We start from the raw sequence: 22682 nt of genomic DNA on the forward strand, positions 1-22682 counted from the left end.
GGAAAAGTGCAGTGTATGGTGGGAGAACAGGGAGGGGCATCTAACTCAGACCAGATGGTGAAGGGGACAGGAGATCCTAAGGTCACCAGCTCTGATACAGCACGCACTCTTATCTTAAGATGAATGGGGTCTTTGAGCTGACTCTATCAGCCAACTAAAGAATGCTCACACTCTCTCCTCTCTTGCTTCCTGATCCAGAAATCATCTGCTGTTGATCTAGGATGGTGGTGGAGGGGTTTGGTCTGAGACTTCTTGTCCATGTCTACTTCTTCTTTCCAAGCCTCACACTTGCTTGCTTCGTACATGGCTCTCACTTTTCTCATGGGTCAGACATTTTATCTCCACTTTTATTTCCCATGAGCAACACTTCTTAGCTTAAGCCAGCCAAATGGCAGGCTGGCTTAAACAGATGTCCTTGGCTGAGGTGGGCCTAGAGTACACCCTGTGGGGTCCGCGTACTTTTCATCCCCCTCCCCCAACCCCAAGCCCTCCTCTGGGTATTTCTCTGAAGAGGTGGGCACAGATCACAGATGACATGTCATTGGGCAGTGGCACTCTGGCACTACAGGAAGGCACTCAGCCCACCTGGAAGAGGTTGTCTCCTCCTCACTCTTGTGTCATGGAGCTCAGTGGCTCTTGATTCCCTGGTGTCAAAACTCAACTCATCCTGTTGGATCAGGTGCTGTTTGTGTTCCCTAAGACCCTTGAGGAAATCACATGAAGGGAGGGTGGAGAGCTCCTGTCTTTTGTCAACCAAGGCAGGTTTGGGTGATTAAGCTAAGAAAGCAAAGTCGTTTTGGTCCAGAGGATTATTTTTGAGGTGTGTTGGGAACTTAGAAATAACTTATTGCCTAGAAGGCAAACCAAACCCAAGATGACTCTCAGCTAATTGCTGGCCTCTCCTTCTTCCAAGCCAGACTGCTTGGTATATAAAGGCCAGTCTCCTCTGTTGTCCTCATCCTCTCTCTTCATCCCTTTCTGCTCTTGCTAAGTGATTGCTAGCTCACCTCCAAGCTCTCACCATGAACAGACAAGTCTGCAAGAAATCCTTCAGTGGCGGGAACCAGGGCTTCTCTGGCCGCTCTGCTGTGGTCTCTGGAGGCAGCAGCAGGATGAGCTGTGTGGCCCGTTCAGGGGGAGCCAGTGGAGGAGCCTGTGGGTTCCGGAGCGGGGCAGGTGGCTTTGGCAGCCGCAGTCTCTACAACCTGGGTGGCAACAAGAGCATCTCCATCAGTGTGGCTGGTGGTTCCCGGACTGGTGGCTTTGGGGGAGGGCGTAGCAGCTGTGGCAGTGGCTTTGGAGGTGGCTATGGAGGTGGCTTTGGTGGTGGCAGAGGAATGGGAGGTGGCTTTGGAGGAGCTGGTGGCTTTGGAGGGGCTGGTGGTTTTGGAGGGGCTGGTGGCTTTGGAGGAGCTGGTGGCTTTGGTGGAGCTGGTGGCTTTGGTGGCCCTGGTGGCTTTGGTGGTCCTGGTGGTTTTGGCCCTGGTGGCTTTCCTGGGGGAATCCAGGAAGTGACTGTCAACCAGAGTCTTCTGCAGCCCCTCAATGTAGAGATCGACCCTCAGATTGGGCAGGTCAAGGCCCAGGAGCGGGAGCAGATCAAGACCCTCAACAACAAGTTTGCCTCCTTTATCGACAAGGTGAGGGAAAAGCCCAGGGGCATCATAGAGGGCTTGGGCCACCCAGGGGGTTGGTATAGAAAGATGCAGTGGGATCTGCCTGGCTTAGAGGCAGGGGTGTGGCTTCTTGTCATGGTTCTGCCTTGGTCCCTACAAGACAGTAAACCTGCCTCTCTTGCTCTTTGGGTCCTTTTTTCCCAGCGACAAAAGGCAGTAGGATTCTGACTCCTGATTTACTTCTAGGGCTAGGACCAGGAAAAATGAGGTGAGGGTCCAAATATGCTTTTAGTTCTTGTTAAGAATAGGGCATTAACTATGACACTATAATAGCTAATTTTCAATTACTCTTAAAAAGCAATTGTGAAAATCTAAACTGGCTGGTAATTAAGCTTGCACTAGTAGAAATCTTGGGACTTTCTCTCAATGACAGTATTGGCAACTGACTTACCTTCTTAATGGTGCTGTGCTTTAGCCGCTATTAAATTGAGGGGTCCATGCTGGTACAGGGGAGGGTGTGCTTGGTCCGGAGGATGAACCTGGGATTGGAAGTTAAACCTAGATTACCTGTAAGTCTAAAGAAAATCCAAAACAACCTGAGAAAAGTTAGACCTCATTGACTGTTTTCTCTGCCTGTATAGAGGTGAATAAGTTTTTTAATAATAAATAACTTTATTTATGCTGCTCTCCTTTAGTTGTGTTCTGAAGGATCTCAATAGACTAGAGAAGTGCTTGGTTTGACTCTTAGCTTTGTGTCTTAGTAGCCACATCACTTTGGGCAACCTAATTAAGCTCAGGTTCCTTATCTACAAAATGGGGATAATAACATCCCCTTTATAGGTGGTTGTGAGGATTAAATGAGAGGAAATATGTGAAAATAGGTATAGAGTAAGCACTTAATATTCTAGCTCTCCCTTTTCTAAATCTTCATCTTTCCCAAATTCCAAAAAAAAAACACAAAAAAACTCCAAAACAAAACCAAAACAAAAAACCCAATAAACAAAACAACAACAAAAACCCAGAAGCTATTGCAGTTAAAAAAAAAAAACTGGGTTCATGCTCCTTATTTCTACCCTTTGGGATGCAGGTGCGGTTCCTGGAACAGCAGAACAAGGTCCTGGAAACCAAATGGAATCTGCTCCAGCAGCAGACCACAGGCTCCGGTTCGGGCCCCAACAACCTGGAGCCTTTCTTCGAATCCTACATCAGCTTCCTGCGCAGGCAGCTGGACTTGGCTCTGGGGGAGAGAGGGAACCTGGAAGGAGAGCTGAAGAACATGCAGGTCCTGGTGGAAGACTTCAAAAAGAAGTGAGGCCTCAACTGGACACTTTTCTTTTCTGGGGGATTAGCAGGGAGGACTGACCCCACTTTGGGATTTTAATTGTTCCCGACTGCACCTTCAGGCAACACCTTGGATGGTTTATTGAGGGAAACATGACCGAGCGGAAGGGGGTGAGAGGGTGGGGACTGAGACTTCTAGGAGGTAATTATGACATGTTTTTCAGTCTCAGCGCAGGCTCCCTCCTACGCCAGCCCAGATGGGCAGGAGAGCCTCCCTGAGTTTGAAGCTCTTTAGGATGAAGAACCCTGCACACTTAACTGTACACAGGAATCCCTGTGGGAGTTTGTAAAAAAATGCACATTCCTGTGCTCTGGTCCTAGACATACAGGATCAGTGGGCACAGGCAGGTCCCAGAAGTCTGAGTGCCCCACAGGTCCCAGGGATTCTGGGCAGACAGTCCAGGCCTGCTGGGGAAGGCACTTTCAGGGTGTGCAGTCCAACCCCCATCTCTGCAGTTTCATTCAGCTTCCTCATGCAGTTCAGAGCGGTAGTTGACACCCCCTGAGGTCTGTGAGAGGCAAACAGGGCTTCTCACAGGCATCCTTGGGGGGTCAGGACCCATGGGAGTGGGCACACCTGCTCAGGGGAAGCCCCAGTCCAATTCAACCGCACAGACCTGGTGGGAACCCATCTGTGGCAGGCTGAGTGCTAGGCTCTGGGAGTCCAGTGACAACTCATATTCTCATCACTCAGAAACCTCTTTCCTCCTGGAATCATTCCAGTCTTTAATCTCGGCAGGAGATTTTTAATAGGCACAAAGCCGGTAACTTTGATGCATTCAGGAGACATGAGTTCATTGTTATCCCTAATTCCTACAAGAAGCAACTGTAATTAATGAAAAGAGAAACAGAAACACCGGCTCTGAGCAAATATCTCTCTAGGTCTCATATGTGCACTGTGCTTTGTGATGCCTGTCGAAGCCGCAAGTAGCTGGCTCCTTGAAATCTCCCTCCACCCCGCCTGCCCACACCTCAGCCTGTCACCCCGACTTGGAGGAGGGCAAGGAGAGGCCTCTAGACAGAATTGGCTATATAAGTGTGGGGGTTCAGTACAAAATGAAAATGCAGGGCCCTTGTTAAAATATTATTAAGAATTTAAAGATGGTGTCAGCAGAGCATTAAACTGAGTGTGAGCCCAGGGCCCCCTGTAGCTGGTCTTGTCTCTGAGTGAGGAGGTTCCGCACGAATGCTAGAGATCCTCATCTTTTTTATTTTTTAACTTCTGAAATGTCACTGTCCAAGTGTGTGTCTCTTTCCGTCCCAGGTATGAAGATGAGATCAATAAACGCACTGCGGCCGAGAATGAGTTTGTGGGACTCAAGAAGGTAAGTGAGTTGGGATGGGCAGGTTGAGGCTCTGTTTCTGGGCACTGCCACCATGGGGAGAGCAGAGCCAGCTCTGAGCATGGCGACCCTATGCCATGTATGGGGCTTACATTTTTGGAAATGAGCTGATTAGTAATTCCAACTGATAATGAACATTTTTTTGGATAGAATTAATCAAGGTTTCCAGCCCACAAATGTACTTGGATATTATTAAAAGTAACAGTGTATAAATACTTGTCGCTTGCTTAAATCAGTTATCATACAGATGGAACAGTGAGAAGAATACCTTTATTTCAATTCAAGAGGGTGTTTTTTACTGCTATGTTACCAAAGTCAAATATTAGAAAAATGTACTTTTTCTACCCTTATCCCATGCCTGGCTGATGTGGTTTATAGTGTGTTACAACGTTGGGGTTTGACTGGTCAAAGCAATTATAAGGAAGAATACCACCTTTTCTTTCTTTCTTCCTTTTTTTAAAGAGGGAAGGTGAAAATTCACAGTTAGGAGGAGGGGTGGGTGAGGGACAAAGGGGAGAGATGACGACTTAGGAGAGAGCTATGGGTGGTAGGGGAGCAGAGGCCCTCTTTTGCTTTCTGACCACCCTTCCCTCTGCCCCAGGATGTGGATGGGGCCTACATGAACAAGGTGGAGCTGCAGGCCAAGGTTGACAGCCTGACGGATGAGCTCAACTTCTTGAGGACCCTCTATGAGATGGTGATTTCCTTGGTTTGCCAAGCTCCACAGCCTTCCTGCCTGCATCTTCCCAAACATGCTTCTCAAGTGTAACTTTAGGGGACAGTCAAGTGGCAGAACACACACAAAAGCAGTGTCAGGGCTCAGAACTCAGCTCCGCCCTACCCAGGAAATGCTAAATTAGCTCCCCAGCCTGCATAGACCTGCCCACAGGGCCAAGGTTCCTCTCTGTCAGCCTTACTTTCCCATTTTGCTCTACATCTTCCCTCTGGCTCCTATACGAGTATCACAGCTAGCTCCGTCAGAACACTCTTCCCTATTGCAGCCCCATCGAAACCCACACAGAATGCTGCTCGCTGATACTTTCAGGCTGACCTGATTATATTTGTGTATTTCCTTTTCCTTTAGCTTTGTTGTCTGACATCCTTTCATCTATAACCGGGCCTAAAATGCAAGCTTATTATTCTAACTGTCCCACTCCTGGCCCCATTGTTGGATATCTTTGCTGATCAAAATTCTTGAACTTTTTCATTCCCAACATCCCCTGGGGCCAGAGGATAGTGAAGATGACCATCCATGTTCCCCACAGGAGCTGTCCCAGATGCAGAGTCATGTGAGTGACACATCTGTGGTCCTGTCCATGGACAACAACCGCTGCCTGGACCTGGACAGCATCATCGCTGAGGTCAAGGCCCAGTATGAGGAGATTGCCCAGAGGAGCAAGGCTGAGGCTGAGGCCCTGTACCAGACCAAGGTGGGAGCCCTCCTCCTATTCCCACACTCTAGTTTTAGGTCCTGCTGACCTTCATCAAGAATGCTTCCACACTTTGCAAAAACATGTTGGTTGGTTTCTCCTCTGTTAGCTTGGAGAGCTGCAGACCACAGCCGGCAGACACGGGGATGACCTGAAGAGCACCAAGAGTGAGATCATGGAGCTCAACAGAATGATCCAGAGGCTGCGGGCCGAGATTGAAAATGTCAAGAAACAGGTGGGTCTGGGGTTATTGGAGAGCCTGGAGATCTTCTGGGCTCTGGGGAGAAGGAGAAGCAACAGCTGTGCCTCTGCCACATGCTTTCTCTGTCCTTTCATGGTGTCACATGTGGAATAGCACCATCTCTGGGACATTCTGTTTCTCCAGATGTTTCTCGTAAAGGCTGGGCTTCCTGATGGTCCCTAAGAAGAGATGGTTGCCCATTCTAGTTTGCCAAATCTTGCAACTGTAGGGGTGGCCTTAAACACTCAGCTCTCAGTAGGATCTGCTCTCTGTGACTATTTGTCACATAACCTTGATGACTAATTTGTATCACTGAAATGAAATGATTAGGCAAGGGAGTTTTTAAACAGTCTTACCAAAAGAACCACCCACCAGACCACTACAACCTTTGCCAGCAAATCAGTGTTCCTTTTCTTGATGAGACATGAGTCAATTTCAGTGGGCCAGAGATGAATGAGCCACTTGCAAAACTGACTTCTGTTTTTCTGAGGATGCCCCATTGAATCTCTAAGGAAGGGAACAAAGGGATGCTGGATGGGGAAGAGACCTCTCAGGAAAGTTCAGGTGTTTGTTTCCTGGTTGCTACGCTAATTGATCTACTTTCCTCTGCCTCAGCATGCCAACCTTCAGGCAGCCATTGCTGAAGCTGAGCAGCGTGGGGAAATGGCCCTCAAAGACGCCAGTGCCAAGCTTGAAGGCTTACAGGCTGCCCTACAGAAGGCCAAGGATGACATGGCCCGGCTGCTGCGTGAGTACCAGGAGCTGATGAATGTCAAGCTGGCCCTGGATGTGGAGATTGCCACCTACCGCAAGCTGCTGGAGGGCGAGGAGTGCAGGTGAGGGGTGGCGGGGTCAGCATTCTTCAGATATAATTTTAAAGTGATGTTTGATAGTGAAGAAAGAAGGCAAGATGACAAGGAGAGGACAACCCAGACAAAGGGTAAGGAATCTCCTGAATGACAGCGTTTAGCATTCAAGCACCATTATTTTTTATTTATCAACATCATCCAACTCTTCAACTTACCATGGACATCAATATTGTATTACATCCTTTGTTGATCTTTACTATGTGTGATGTGTAAGAAAAAGTGCTTTGAGACTATAAAAAAAAAGTTATAGTGGCTGTCGGGTGGAACTTTCTGAGATGATCAAAATGCTTTCTATCTGTGCTGTCCAATACAATAGCCATTCGCCATTTGAGCACTTGAAATGTGGCTAGTGCAACTGAGGAACCGATTTTTACATCTGATTTAATTTTAATAAATTTAAATATTTTTATGTGGCTAACGGTTAACATATAGAGAGCTCAGTATAGACAGTTCTGCAACCACCAACTCCTGGGCCTGAGTCCATATAAGGAGGTGGCTGATACATACATACTCTGGAAAACTAACTCAATATCAAGCAGCAAGTTAGGGCTTAGTGAGTAGATATCAAGGGCCAAAAGTGTGTTAAGAATTGAGAGATCTTTATGCTGATAGATGCTTTAGGCAGTCCAGGTTCATAGCCTTTGTCCCTGGGCAGCTCCCAATCTGATGAAGAAAAGCAAAATGCAAGTGAGAGAAGAAAACGTAAGGATTTCTTATGAGTCCCTTTGGAGAGGAGTGCGAGTGAAGATGGAGCTCTGTGTACTGGGAGTTGTACAATGAGGAGGGAGTGGTCGACACCAGGGGGCCCCACATTGGCAAGGTGTGCGGACATATTCCATGTCTACTCAGATATGTGGACATGCCTGCTCCACAAACAAGAACGAGGCATAGGAAGATGAGCAGTGTGCACAGGGCATTTTCAAATTCATGTGTTGTGTCAGCTCCTCTCACATTTTACCCACCTTGAACAACCATCATCATCACCACCCCCAGCACCACCCCAGGAGGGCTCATTGGGGAAGGTCTCCTGGAAGAAGAAAGTCAGAAATAAAAAGGCCAGGGCTGGGTGGAGAAGGAAGGCAAGGTGGGAAGAAGGTCCAGCAGGGGAGGAGAGGTGAGAATGGGCTAATCAAGTGGAATTTACCTAGAAAAGATAATCTTGGGAACTAAGGGAAAGAAGATGAGATCTGGAGGGTGGCTGGTAGAGTTTCTGGACATCTCAACCCCTGAAGCAGCCCCATTTCCTGAGGAGATCTGGTCATGGAAACAGGCTTGGAATAGCCTTTCTTCCTCTGTGAACTTGACCCCTAGTTGGGCAAATGGGAGAACATGGCTCCCAAAATTATGAACCCTCAGCAGTGTGGCTAATGGCTCATTGCAGAAATAATCCACCTCTCCTTCTCTCCTTTTTTAGGATGTCTGGAGAGTGTCAGAGTGCTGTGAGCATTTGTAAGTACTCCTTCAAAAACCTTCTCCTGGATTGTAAAAAGAGGAATTAGGAACATCCTCCCTGACCTTCAGGCAGGAGAACCTGACCCATGAAAGGAGGCCAGGCCACCAAATGGTACCTCGGGTCTCAGGCCATGGCTACACACACTTAACTTAGTGTAAACTGGCACACCCTTGAGGTCTTGGGAGTTCCCCAGGTTGGAGAACCAGAAATTTATGTGGATACTCCTGACTCTTGTTTTTGGAAAATAGCACTAAAGGGCCAGCCTTTCTCTCTCTCTCTCTCTCTCTCTCTCTCTCTCTCTCTCTCTCTCTCTCTCTCTTAAACTAACTGAGGTCTCAGAGAAGTTGGGTATCTTTCTCTAAGTCACACAGCCAAGTAGGGTGGAACTGGGATATAGGCCTAGCCCATTAGCCTGAATCGAGTGCCTCTTCTCCTATAGCGGTGGTCAGCAATGTCACCAGCACAAGCGGCAGCTCTGGCGGAAGCCGTGGCGGCTTTGGAGGGGTCAGTGGCAGCAGCAGCGGTGGCTACAGAGGCAACAGCAGCAGCAGAGGCAGCAGTGGTGGCCACAGAGGAGTAAGCGGTGGCAACAGCAGTGGTTATGGTGGCGTTAGCGGCGGCAGCACCAGGGGGTTCCAGAACGGTGGCACTGGGAGCTACCAGAGTGGCAGTGGCACTAGCACCGAAGGCTACCAGAGCGGCACCAGCACCAGAGGCTACCAGAGCGGCAGTGGCACCAGCACCGGAGGCTACCAGAGCGGCAGTGGCACCAGCACTGGAGGCTACCAGAGCGGCAGCGCTGGGAGCAGGCTCAGCGGTGGAGGCAGCAGCTCTGTGAGCCAGAGTGGAATTGGCTCCAGCTCTGGTGGCATCCAGACCACTGGAGGCAGTGGCTACAAGTCTGGCAGTGGAGGCAGCACCAATATCCGCTTCTCTCAGACCCCCAGCTCAAGCCAGCACAGCTCCAAGTGATCCTCCAGGGCCAAATCTCCATGTCCACCTGCTTCCCTCTCAGCCTGCAACAGCACTCCCACTCTTAGATGCCAACCTCAACCTTGCTTTTCCTTAAATTCCCTGGAGAAGGGGCTGAACTTCTTTCTGGATCCTCCATCCTGAAGACATCTCCCAGGCCAGGGAAGGCCAGATGCTAGTCTGGGATGTTGATGTCCCTAGATATGACCTTGTGATGGCCCTTGACTTTGGACAGCAACATTTGAGCTAAAACCAGTGTGGACCTTCCCAGCCTGCCTGTTCCCACTCTGGCCCACCTCCCTTTCTCCCTGGGGGTTAATGGTCTGAACCTGGCATGTTTCAGCCTTGTCTGAGGAGGGCCAGTGCTAGAGCATGGAAGGTCAAGACCTCTGGACTATTGGTTCAAAGGATGCCTTCCCCACTTCTGGGCATCATATCTTGACTTACCTCTGTCTCCTTAATTCCCTTAGCTGTGGGTCCTCTGGTGATGATTATGTCGCATTTTCTTTTCTCAATAAACTGCACTGTATTTCACATTTTGGTGCTTGACTTTCATTCAAGGCATAACAGAATAGACAAGAGTGGAGGGAAATCAGGTGTGGATGGTGGTCTTCCAGAAGTTCAGTAGTGGGTAAACAGGACACTGAATTGTCTTGGCTTCTCCTTTACCCATTTGGTTGGGCTTCTTGTGATAGGTCTGCCCAAGAGTACTTATGTTGTGTAAGTGGGGACACTCCCTCCCCACTCCCAAAGAGATCTTATCATCTATCCTCTGCCCCTGTGAAGGCCCCTGTGATCCGGCCTTGGAAGAAAAAGGTTTTGCAGCGCATTAAGGGAATAGATTCTACCAGGACTTTGCCTCCTTTGTTCCACTCCTATGCCAGCCAGACACAGATCAAATTTTCTTTCTGCAAACATAGCTCCTGGGATCTGAAGGGGTAAATATATAACACCCTCTTTCCCTGGTCACGTTCTAAGCCAATTTAAAAAGACAAAGGAATGAGCTAATGGAGAGCCAATACTGCCTTTATTATCAACAAAGCAGGTATGGGAGAATGTGGCTTATACTTTGGTGAAATTCATTTCCTACCATGGACCTCAGGATTAGGCTAGATTTCCCCCTGGACAAAGGCAGCATAAGGCCATCATGATCTTCCCTATGGGGTTAGACCCCTCATGATAAATAAGAGAGCAGAACATAAACTTGCTGTGGACAGCCAGACCCCATGAGATGGAGGGGCAGAGCAATGCATGCCCAGTTCTTCCTTCCAAACTCATTCATCAGGGAAGAGACTGTAGGAGTGCTACCCTAGTAAAGCTCATTTTGCTAGTGGCAGAAACACTGCACCAGGTGTTAGAGCTCAGTAGTGGGTAAAAAGCAATCTCAGTACTTGAGTTCTGGGTAGGAAAGAATTCAGGGCTAAGACTTGAACCATAAGAGAAAGTTTATTAGTAAGTCACAGAGGTAGAAGAAGTGAGCCATAGAAGAAATGGGCTCAGGGAATGAGTTACAGAGGCAAAATAAGGGCTCTTGGAGCTTAGGAAAGAGAGAGAGATACTTGCCTTAAGATGAAATCCAGAGAAAAGGCACAGTGTGCTCTGGAAGAAAGAGAAGGCTCTCTGGGGAAAGAAGGTGTGTGTGTGTGGGTAAGTGTGGGCATGCTCCACAGAGAGCTGTGCAGGATTCTCCATCTTGAGGGCTTTTATCTGGAGGCCTTAGGGGAAAATCTCAATAGACCATTCATCAACTTTCAAGTGTGCCCCTTTGTGGTCTCCACTGATTGGTTGGCACCAGGGGTCATTAGTCAATGCAGCTAGTCCTGATGTCAGCCATGGCATTACACCATCTGATTTTGCTGCTTCTCTGGGCCTGGAGCTGAAACACATCTGAAGCCTAGATGTCAACTTCCCAGAGTTAATGTTTAAGGGAGTGGTCATTCAAGGGCTTATAGTTTTGCCCATTGCTAGGCACCCAGAGCTCTACACCCTGGTGACCATCTGCACCTGGCCTATTGTTCCCACTCTACTCATATCTGTCTAACTGCCTACTATAATTCCAGATGGATGTAAAATTAGGAATGGGGAAAATGCATGCATGCCTAACCTTTCACTGGCATTTCCCATCTCTTCTCAGAAAGCTGAAACCCTGGGGTAATGGGACAGCTGAAACCCTGGGGTAATGGGACAGCTGCTGAGGGTTTGTAAGTCATGGTAGATTATGCATCCTCCTCCACAGAAGTCAAATCAGAGCTGGACTAATGACAGGGCATCTGTATTTGTCTGATGGTCCAAGGAGAGTCCCAGGACCTCTCTGCTTGTTCTGGCACTTTATCTAATTTCCTAAACTCATCCAATCTGATCTTCAAAGAATAGCAGCCCTGGTCTTAAGACTTGGAGAAGAAGCCATTTTAAAATTCCTAGTTTTTAGAGTTCAATAAATGCTTGCCCATCTTTTCAAGACCTACAGATAGGAGGTAGCCCTCTCCCCATTGGCACAGCTCTGGGTACTTTGGGAGTAGGGCAGGCTGTTCTGAATTGTTGCCCTAATTGGCTTTTATAGATGTTACAAGAAAAGCCACCATTCCCTAGGAAAATACCTCAGATGCTCTATGTTGAAAAGGAAGCCTAGATCAGGACTGGGAAGAAGAGAGAGTCCATGTAGCATGGAGGAAGGGCCAGGTTACAGGGAGATGTACAGACCAGATTGCAGGAGAATTCCAGGATTAGCATCATGGTCCATATTCTTGACACAGGCTGGGGCTAAATCATGTGTCAGTGGATCAGGGAAACTTCCAGGATGAGGGCATCATGTCTAAGCCAGGCTAGGGGCTAGGGAGGAATATTTCTAAGTCTATGGGAGGCTGGCAATCCTGAAACTTGAAGAATCTCTGAAATCCATCTTCCATTTGAAGACAGCTAGGGAAGTCTTTGCCTTTGAAGGCAGCCAGAGTATATAGAATAGTACTTACTGTTAGGGTTTGGGGGCTGGTGACTTGGGCTGTGAAAGAATTCACAACTAAGAGAAGAGATAGATACAGTGAGAGAGCGTTTACTTTCCCCCAAGGGAAAGGGCCAGTGCATTGCTAATCAATACAAGGGTAAGGAGCAAAAGCTGCCCCCCACCACCCTGCTTTTAAAGCCTTGGACAAGGAAGGGAGGGGGAGGTGATGCATAATCTACCATGATTTACAAACCCCCCAGACCTCAGGGGGTTGTCTTTGTTAGTTCTTCAGGAGACAATCTGGGCAGATGACCTAGGGAGGTGTCTAATCAGTATTTTTCTCAAGCCTGTAAAACATTCTTAGAGCAAAAGTTATGAAGAGTTCCAAAGAAGCTTGTTTGAAGAGGAGGGGGAAGGGAACTTTCTACTAATTATCCCTGGGTTGTAAACCAGCAGGAATGAAGGGTATGCAAGAATGTACTTTGGAACTAGCTTATCTCTTTCCACATTTTGAACAGAGAGACTGTATCAGAGGAGCTACAAATCTTGGAGTTTGCTTCTCATAAATTGTGGAAGGCTGCAGCAAAGAAAAGAAAGGCCTTTCTTTCATCCTAACATTCACCTTTGTGACATAGTCAGAGCGGTGACAGGAACCTCTCCCAATTGATACTTGATATCCTACCAGCTATGTCTTTAGAATTAAATAGTCCATCTCCCAGTGGTGACTGCTTCTTTATTCTCCATCCTTTATCTTTTATTCTTTGTCCTTCACTTCTCCCTCTCCCTCTAAATCTCTTCCCCTAGATTATAAAAACAGCACATACTACAGAAAAACTGCATAACATTTAGCAAAGTTGAAGATCATTTATAATTTCACCACCCAGTGGCATTTTTTTTGACACACACAAACACACACACACACACACACACACACACACACACTCTCAAGTAGATATACTGTATTTCACAGAGTAGGGTCTTACATACTGCTTTGTAAATTGGTTTTTCCATTTGATCTATTGTGGGATTTATCCACTTATTCATTCAACAACTAGATTGAGTGCCTACTATTTTCTAGACCATTTTCAGGCTCAGAAATAGAGTGGAGAAGATATATAGTGTCTGTCCTCATAGAGTTTAGTCTAGCTCAGTGAGGGCGAACTTTTTGAGCTCGGCGTGTCAGCATTTTGAAAAACCCTAACTTAACTCTGGTGCCATGTCACATATAGAAATTTTTTGATATTTGCAACCATAGTAAAACAAAGGCTTATATTTTTGATATTTATTTTATATATTTAAATGCCATTTTACAAAGAAAAATCAACCAAAAGAATTAGTTCGCGTGTCAGAGGTGACATGTGTCATAGGTTCGCCATCACTGGCTCTAGCTAGAAAGAAATTTACCAAATAATATCTTTCTATAACAACAAATATATATATGGAAATAAGTCATTTTTCTTTTCAGTACAGATTCCTATTATTACTAAAAAAATCAAAGACACACATTGGGAATTAAACTACTATTTCCTCCCCTTCTTTCTAGAGGTGTGATATACATGTTTTCTGGTCCGAAATGTTCTACCAAACATTCCATTATACCAAAGCTGGACAGAGGACCATTATAGCTTGTCTCTACCCCCTTGTACTCAGGCTGAGTTAGACAAATGGAACACTGTTTTGGCAGGAAGATGAACAGAGATGGAAGTGCAGAGCTTGTAGTTACATTTATACCAAACTCACACTCACCCCCAACCACAACCAACCAACTAATTTATACAGAAAGGATTTAAAACAAACCAGCACAAATACTAGTACACTTCATATGCTATAAAAAAGGATATTTTTAGTCTATTTCCAGCATATAGTATATGTTTATCGGTGTCCATCAAAGTAGACACACCAATGCAGAAAGTATTTTTGACTTCATAGCAGTAACAACTAAAATGTGCCATTATTTAATACTTGGATCTTTAAATGGGTAATCATAGAAATCTTAAGACTAAGTCTACTAGATTTGCCTGAGTAGGCAGCTATAAAATTTCTTTTTTCAAAAAATGATACTTAAAAAAAAGAGGCTTCTCTCAAAACAGTGGGACTACACCAGGGCTGGGAGCCGAAGATAAAAGAACTGCAAACTCAAGACCAGGAGTTGATTTTCACATGTAGCTTTTGGGTAAAGGACATCTTTTTGTTTTTTTAGTTTATTCCCATAGACAAGACTAGTTCTAATTTTCCCAAATAGTAAACAGAATATATGAGTTTCAGAAATTTGAAGACAGGGGCAGCTGTTTAACACCCTAGGTAGGCACTCCCAAATAGTAAAAAACTGCACACAGGTGACCCACTGGGTTTGAAGCACTGAACTCTTACTCACGCGCTGGGAGCACATGGACGATTCAGGCAGAGCCTGCCTGTGGTGTTTGGAACAGGCAGGGCTTGTCATGGCATTATTCCACTTTGCTGACACAGGAACCTGTGTGCTGGGGAAGGTCCTTCAGGTGGAATGCTGCACATAGTCTTGCCCCAGGGCAGTCTGACTTGCAAAAGCACCCGACAGAGGTGTCTGCTTTGGCAGAAGTACTAGGGGTTACTGAACACAAGAGGTGATTCAGGAAAAGCAGAAGTCCTGGGAGGGTCAGATCATTATCTGTTGACCCACAGTCCCTAGCATTAATGAAGAGCTGCAGTCTTTCCAAGAGCAGGAGCCTCTCCTAAACTACTGAGTTCATTATGTCCAGAAGGTTCCCATAGCCTGGGGGCGGGAGCTAGTGTGGCAGACAGTTCTGGGAAGCCAGTTCAGAAGATGACTTGCACAACGAAATCACCACTAAACCACTGCTTAAGTTCTCAGCCTTCTTTTTCTGCTCCATAGTCCAGAAACATCTCTTTAAATGCCAGAAAGTCCATAAATGTGGGCAGCATGTCAAATATGTCATCAGCCACTTCATCTTTATGGTGCTTAAATGTTGCTGTGAAGGCTGCCATGTTGAATCCACGAATCCTCTCCAGCAGATTAATGAGAGGATTAATATATTTTTCTTCCAAAGAAAGGTAGTCATTAGCAATTGGCATGTAGGTGAGTTTATTCTCTTCTGTGTCTTCAAACTCCTGGTAGTCCTTGTCCATGAAATTTCTCTGCAGGGCCTGGAACTTGGCATCCATGATAGGTCCAACCACAGTGTCAAATTCTGATTCAGGGGAAGAGGTGGACAGTGCCAATCTCTCTTCTTCCAAGACTTCAGTCTCTTCTGCAGTATCCATCTCCCCAGGGCCAGAGGCTCGGCTTCCAGCCTGGGGCACCCTGGAACCTCCCATCTGGTTCCCATTACTGACTTCCAGGAGCCACACCCTGCCGTTGGACCCCATGGCTGAGCTCATCATTCTTAATGACTGTACAATATTCCATTATATGGATGAAGCACATTTTGATACATTTGTCATTTCTACTTTTTTCAACTATAGTAAACATTGTTACAATGAACCCACACATCTCTGAACATTTGTCTATTCATTCTTTAAGATAATTTCCTAGATGTAGAATGCTAAGCCACTTAAATTTTTTTTTATTTACATTAGTATTGTTAAACTGCTATACAGAAAGATTGTACCAATGGATACCGTTATAAGTAACATATAAGACTTTCTGTTTCTCCAGTCTTGTGGACACTTAGGTATTCCTTTTAATTTTTGATTATTTTCTAGGTTTGATTTTCATTTCTTTGATTGCTACTGAGGTTGAGTATTATAAATGTCTTGATTTGCTATTTAATGTTCATTTTCTGTGAATCACCTCCTCGTTCATTCAGTTCATGTTCTCTTTGGGTGGACAGTTTGTTTTTCTCATTAATCTGCTCACCCAACTCAAGGACTTCAACAGCACCTGAGACACTCAGAAGTACAGAATCTCTGCAACATTGATAATTGGGCCAGAATTAGTGCCCATGGGGATGCTGAGAATAGTTGATGTGGAGTGAGGAACAGAGAACCTAGCTCAGGGAGAGGGAGGCCAGAGGGGCTAACAGGACTGTAGGGAGGTGGGACCAAGTTATGGGGAGGGGTCACCTCCAAGATCATGTCTCCAGTGGTAGAGGAGATGGTGGAGTGTGGTGAAGCTAAGAGAGAACTAAGCAGGATAAGCCTTGTAGGATTTAGGATCTGCTTCATTCACTTTCTCAATATTGACTCTAAGAACATTCCCAACACGTTTCCTGCCCACAAATCTCCTTCTTAGAGGCTGTTTCTTGGGAATCTGACCTAAGACAGGGGCAAAGGGAGCAGCCATTTGGCTGCTAGACTGGGGTTTGGATGCGGGGGGAAGGTGGGGAAGGGAATGCTTCTCTTTTAGTAAGAGCTAGACCCCTGGGGAGAGTGGAGAAAATCTCCAGAACCTTGAAGACCCTGGAGGTGAAGGACCAGGGGCAGTGGGCAGCACTCATCATATACGAAGACTGTTAGAAAATTCTGCAGGGATTGGCAGTGGAGTGGGTGTCTCTGGCTTGCTGCTATCTGATTAGGTGTAAACCTTTGCCCAGGGCATTTAGGAAAGCTGAGCTGTGGCTGGGCAGGGACTGATGTGCTGATTGGGTCTGTTTCCCCAGTCTCTCTTGACTTCTCTATCCATTCTGGGATTTTTTTCTCCCACTGGTTGAGATCCTGAGGGCCTCACGCTATCCAAGGTTCCTGAGGAAATGTCTCTCGTTAGCTCTTCCCTGGCTGATGGAGATAAACTATTTCCCTGCCTCTCTGGTGCTCAGGCCGACCACCCCCAACCCACCCAACCGAGGAGAGCAGTTAGCAAAGCCATGCACTACAGCTCCTTTCTCACTCCCACCTTAAGATTAGTCACTGGTTTGTTTCAAGCCAGGTGGTCTGCCTTATTAAAGGTGGGGTTACTCACAGTCAAGGCCAGCACAGTTCACATTTGAATGCCCATACATTTATTTCATTCACTTTTTGCCCCAAGGAACTGGTGATTAAGATGCAGGGTCTTAGCTGGCCAACAATAACACTTTGTGGTGGAAGTACAAAGAAAACCGAGACTTGAGGCATTCCTAACACTTTTTTTCCAGATTTGGATAATTATTGCTCTTCCATTAGAACTAAGTACAATTTTTAATATAGGGGTGAATCACTCTGTCTAGTTTTTCCATCCACACATGGCTGATGTCTGCCCCGATCTTCTGACAACACACACCTAGACACACATGCACATGTGTATGTGTACACACACACACTCACATCTACATGCCTGCCTTTTTGAAACAGAAAAGCACTAAACAGAAATGATGGCAGCAACAAGATCAACAACACACATGGAATCTGGAGAATGAGGACGCTGGTGATAAGAGGGTGTGACGTTTGGTTGATGTGCTGATACCACCTGCACAGCTGTACATAGTGGCCCTGGTTTTCTGTCGTTGTACAGATGACACTGTGAGCTAAGAGCTCATGTGGACTTAGTGCTTGTTATGCACAAGACCTGTTCTAAAATAATAGAACCCTCCCAACAACGTGTGAAGTAGATATTATTGTTACTCTCACCTTATTGAAGGAAACCAAGGCACACTGAGTTAAACAGCTTACCAAAGATCATGTAACTAGAAGGTGGGGAGCCACGATTTGAACTCAGTTTTTAAAAAATATATTTTATTGATTATTTACAGAGAGGAAGGGAGAGGGATAGAGAGTTAGAAACATCGATGAGAGAGAAAAACATCAATCAGCTGCCTCCTGCACACCCCCCACTGGGGATGTGCTCACTACCAAGGTACATGCCCTTGACCGGAATTGAACCTGGGACCCTTGAGTCTACAGGCCGATGCTCTATCCACTAAGCCAAACTGGTTAGGGCTGAACTCAGACAGTTTTACTACAATATGACTCCACCAACACAAAGGCCAGTGAGATACAAGGGAAGGGAAGATTTTCTAGCAGTGGTTTCTCCTTACCCTGAGATTCACAATGTCCAGCTCTGGTGTTCTGAGGTCTCTCTCATTGGCCTCTCTGGTCTTTTCGTGCATTGGAAACAGGTGTTCACCCTGTGTAGACACAGCTCCACAAGCATGTGACTTGGCAAAGGACAACACTCTGTGTAAAGAAAAGGTGATTGTGCTCTGGATGGACACAGCCCATGCTACAGCACATAGCTTGGTGACCAGAGTGTGGGCTGGATTTTAGCTCTCACTCACACTCTTCCCTGTAGGAAGGTGGGGCCAAGTTATGGGGAGGGGCCACCTCCAAGATCATGTCTGCAGTGGTAGAGGAGATGGTGGAGTGTGTGGTGAAGCTAAGAGAGAAATAAGTGGGATAAGCCTTGTAGGATTTAAGGTCTGATTCATTCACTCCCTCTCAGTATTGACCCACTCTTGTTTGGAACTCTTGCACAGGATACCACCTGCACAACTGCACATGGTGGCCCTGGTGGTTTTGTGTCTGAGCCCTGGGATCTGGGGAGGAGAGAAACTATCCCCAAACCCTTGTTGACTCTCCTTGTCCCCCAGTTTCTGCAGCTGGCCTGCCACTACACCTCTCCATGCAAGGTTGGCACTGCCTTTCTAGAATAAGACAGTAAGGACACTACTACTTCTCTCCAGTGGCTCAGGTCCCCACAGGCTATTATGGCTTTAGATGCACTTCAGCCTGCAAGGGACGGGTGTGTGCTCTCATCAACAAGGAATGCTTTGTCCATATTCCCTGACAAATCAGGTCTATCTATGGTTTGTCCACCACAGCCACAAGAAAGTTGCCAAGCTACATAAGAATGAGGACTTGGAACCTACTTATGTGGATTGTAGCCCTTTAAGGAATGTGGGGATTAAAAAAATATGTGCAAATTAGTGATACTGAAAATGATGGTTAATACCTAGTGAAAAAGCTAACACTACATTCCAACTGCAGCAGAGAGATCTGGGAGGATGAGACCTGGAGGGTATCTTTTGGGTTTGGCTTTTAGGAAGTCAGCAAGAAATGTACTTTCAGGGGTGTGGTGTCCATGATTTCATAGATCATGGGGAAGTGGACAAGGTGAATTTTGGGTTACCCTTTGAGACATTTAGTTAAGAAGGGGAAGAGACAGGATAATAACAAGGTGTCATGGGCCAAGAGGGGGACTTTAAGGATGGAAAGACTTGAGCATAGAGGAGGCATCGAGAACATGAGAGGGAGGAGGTAACTGATGGAGTAAAGACCTAGAGATGAGTTATGAGGCTGTGTTGTAGCCTTGTACAAGAGGAAAGAAAATAAGGCAGGTGCTGAGGCAGGTAAGAGTGAAAACACAAAAGATGCTGAGGAAAGATCACCTATTATAGCTTCAATTTTCTTAGTGAAGTAGGAAGCCAGGTCATCTTCTGAGGGCAGGAAATGGGGGCTGAGTAGGGGCTCAGGAGAGTGGTAGAAAATTGTGACAGAGGTCAAGGGAAATGAATGAGAAGCTGACAGGACAAGGGAAAGATTGAGCACCCAGCTGAAGGTGGAGATCAGGACTCTGTTGTATCTCAGATTACATGCTGTGTGAGTCCCCCACCAGGGCTCAGCCTCTGCAGTAGGAGGGGGAAGGAAGGTTCTGGCCTTGGCCTAGAGATGGGACTTTGATGGACTGAAGATGGAAGAATGGGGAAAAAATGAATCAAAGATGATGGTGAGAAGGTTGTTCAGGCAGTCACTAGACTGTTCCATGAGAAATGGGACAGCATTACTTTTGTACACTCCCCACCACCTGGTCAGTGTCTGGCACAGAATATGTGCTCAAAAAGTATTTGTTGAATGAATGAATGACCTCCACAACATTCCTGACCCAGTGGATGGAAGGTTCAGCACATCATATAGAGATGGTGAGACTGCCCAATGGTGTGCTCTGTGTGTGTTTAGGAGTATAATCAGGTCCTGTTGGAATCCAATGACATATCTGTCATACTCTCAATGGAAAAAAATTGGCATCTGGACCTGGATGGCATCATTACTGAGGTCAAGGTTGAGGAGCAAGGTCGAGGCTGAGATGCTGTACCAGGCCAAAGGAAATGAGGGTCACTGCATCAACCTGGACCCACCAGTCTTTCCCAGGGCTCCTGCTCCTTCACCTCCAGCCCCTCCTGGCAATTTCTCAGAGAATGCACATTTTATTCATTGGGAAATCCACTGAAATTTCTTTTACAAAATTGCAGTGTTTTCATTCTACTGCATAATATATTTTTTTAAAAATATATATTTTATTGATTTTTTACAGAGAGGAAAGGAGAAAGATAGTTAGAAACAACGATGAGAGAGAAACATCAATCAGCTGCCTCCTGCACACCCCTACTGGAGATGTGACTGCAACCAAGGTACATGCCCTTGACCAGAATTTAACCTGGGACCACTCAGTCCACAGGCCAATGCTCTATCCACTGAGCCAAACCAGTCAGGACTGCATAATATCTTTAAGAGCAGCCATGATTTTCAGTTAAGTGATTTTCCCCCCACTCCTAATGTCTGGTGGACATTTATGTGATATTAAGACTTTCTGAATTGATTGCAACCCTATTTCCCCTTTTTATATGTACATGTTTGAGGTTTAGAGATAATCTCTCACTAACCTGTTCCCCGACTTCCAGGTTGAGGACTTGCTGACCACAGCCACCAGACATGGCAATAACCTAAGGAACACCAAGAATGAGATTGCACCACTCAACAGGATGGTCCAGAGGCTGGGGGCCAGGATTGAAAATGTTAAGAAATAGGCAGGTGTCGCTCCTTAAAGCCGGAAATTGTAACTCTGATGTTAGTGGTGCCCTGGGATGCCAACAGGGCACTTGGACCTAGCAGGATGGGCAGTTTTTCAGGTCCTCATTAAAACCTCCAGTAATGTGGCATCTGCGGTGATACAAGACAGAGCAAGGGCTTCATGTTACCTCTACCCCCATCCATCACCTTCAAGATGGAATTATCTTCTCTCATTTCAGTGAGTGAGGCTCTAAAACTACATAAAATAAGTGGGACTGAATTTCTGAGGTCTCAGATCATGGATTATCCCTTCCTAAGAGTTTGGGAAACAAGTGACCATTATATCTGGGTAAGGACTCAAATGACCACTGGAATTTCCCAGCATGGTGTAGCTACGTGGATATGAATGATATGGGAAAAATAAGTTAGCATGGTCAGTTACACAGTACACAGGTTAGAGATTTTTCATTAAGGAGACAGATAGAGGCCTGTGCTCATCTGCCACATGTCCAGATGGGTTTAGAGATTCAGTCCTCTTCTTCTCCCCTCTCTCATTTCAGAATGCCAACCTGCAGGTAGCAGTTGTTGATTCTGAGCAGCATGGTGAACTGACCCCCAGAGATGGCCAGGACAACTTGGCAGAGCTCAGGGCGGCCCTGCAGCAGGCTAAAGAGGACTTGACCCATCTCTTGCATGACTCTTAGGAGCTAATGAACATCAAATTGGCCTTGGATGTGAAGATTGCCACCCATAGAAGATGCTGGATGGTGAAAGTGCAGGTTGATGAGGACTCTGGCCAAGGCAAGGACCCAACTTGAGAACCCAGTTTCATAGGACTGTTGGTCATTGGATGCAGTGGCAAAGAAGGGCCTCAGCAACTCTTGATGAACTGCACTGCACTCCACTCTCCCTTTGGGCTCAGGGATACAAATTTTATATATTTGCTAGAGCAGAACACTTAGAGTTTCCTAACAGGCATACAACACATCCCAAAGGCTAGTGTCAGCCAATCTTGATATGGTGGAGCATAGAAACTCTGCCTTGTCTACTCTCAGCTCTCTATTTCCTTTTCTTTGTTAAACTGTAATATATTATGGTACAATTGGCTTTATACATTTTTCAGATTAATAATGACCCAAGGTATTTGCTAAACAGAGGGCAATATACTGAAAATATGGCCTGCAGAATGTTATGTTAACAGCGATGTGTGGAATGAGTGAAAGATGAGAAGATAATGAGGGTGCTGAGGGAATCCTTGGGGTTAAGCCAACTGGGTCAGACTGTACAATCTGCCCGACTGCCATGATGTGCTTCACTCTTTCTGGATCCAGCCCAGGGAAAGCCACACCCTGGGGTTGGCATGCTTCTTATACTGGCTTCCGTGGCCCATGTCAAGAGCTCCAAGTGGCTCAGGGACAGTTAACTTACTAACTGCAGTGCCCAGTTTGGGTCACCTCTGGGGCAGCCTTTCGTTATCTTCCCCCTTGGGATATTTAGGTCAGGATGGTCTAAAGAATGTGATCAAAAGCTGCCCTATATCTTCAATCCTTATGATTCAATGGCAGCCACCCTCTCCCCCAGCAACACTTTTTTACAGCACTCTACCTTAAATCTTTCCCCTTCTATATCCTGAGATCTCAAGGTTCTAGAAAATCAATACATGAAGAAAATTCTTATTTACTAATTACTACTTGTCCAGACATTGTTCTGAGAATTTCACATGTAACTCATTTAATTTTCAGAAGGACCCTATGGGGTAGGTATAATTATCCTTGTTTT

General features: G+C 46.2%; 2 protein-coding genes across 3 annotated transcripts; one reads left to right on the forward strand and one right to left on the reverse strand.

Moving 5' to 3' along the window:
* Positions 1-1022: 1022 nt before the first annotated feature.
* Positions 1023-9708, forward strand: LOC118650881 (keratin, type II cytoskeletal 2 oral-like). 2 transcript variants are annotated; one of them, XM_036299376.1, is made up of 10 exons: positions 1023-1640; positions 2704-2924; positions 4222-4282; positions 4902-4997; positions 5566-5730; positions 5840-5965; positions 6587-6807; positions 8255-8289; positions 8733-8925; positions 9058-9708. In XM_036299376.1, the coding sequence occupies exons 1-10, from the start codon at positions 1023-1025 to the stop codon at positions 9263-9265; spliced, it is 1944 nt and encodes a 647-aa protein (XP_036155269.1). In that variant the 3' UTR covers positions 9266-9708. The 2 variants fall into 2 exon arrangements, with proteins under 2 accessions (XP_036155269.1, XP_036155268.1); XM_036299375.1 differs by having other exon boundaries at positions 8733-8891; positions 8982-9708.
* Positions 9709-15053: 5345 nt separating this feature from the next.
* On the reverse strand, positions 15054-15368 carry LOC118650893 (ADP-ribosylation factor-like protein 2-binding protein). Its single transcript, XM_036299390.1, has one exon. It carries the CDS (start codon positions 15366-15368, stop codon positions 15054-15056), a length of 315 nt encoding a protein of 104 aa, XP_036155283.1.
* Positions 15369-22682: the final 7314 nt, after the last annotated feature.

Source organism: Myotis myotis, unplaced genomic scaffold, assembly GCF_014108235.1.
Source record: "Myotis myotis isolate mMyoMyo1 unplaced genomic scaffold, mMyoMyo1.p scaffold_m19_p_3, whole genome shotgun sequence".
In the NCBI taxonomy this organism is placed as follows: Eukaryota; Metazoa; Chordata; class Mammalia; order Chiroptera; family Vespertilionidae; genus Myotis; species Myotis myotis.

Bases quoted from the DNA above. Each gene is read 5' to 3' on its own strand.
- LOC118650881 (XM_036299375.1), top strand. From the start codon at position 1,023: ATGAACAGACAAGTCTGCAAGAAATCCTTCAGTGGCGGGAACCAGGGC. The intron at 1,641-2,703 runs GTGAGGGAAAAG...TTTGGGATGCAG, and splicing joins TTGCCTCCTTTATCGACAAG to GTGCGGTTCCTGGAACAGCA. The intron at 4,998-5,565 runs GTGATTTCCTTG...TGTTCCCCACAG, and splicing joins TGAGGACCCTCTATGAGATG to GAGCTGTCCCAGATGCAGAG.
- LOC118650893 (XM_036299390.1), bottom strand. From the start codon at position 15,368: ATGGATGCCAAGTTCCAGGCCCTGCAGAGAAATTTCATGGACAAGGAC.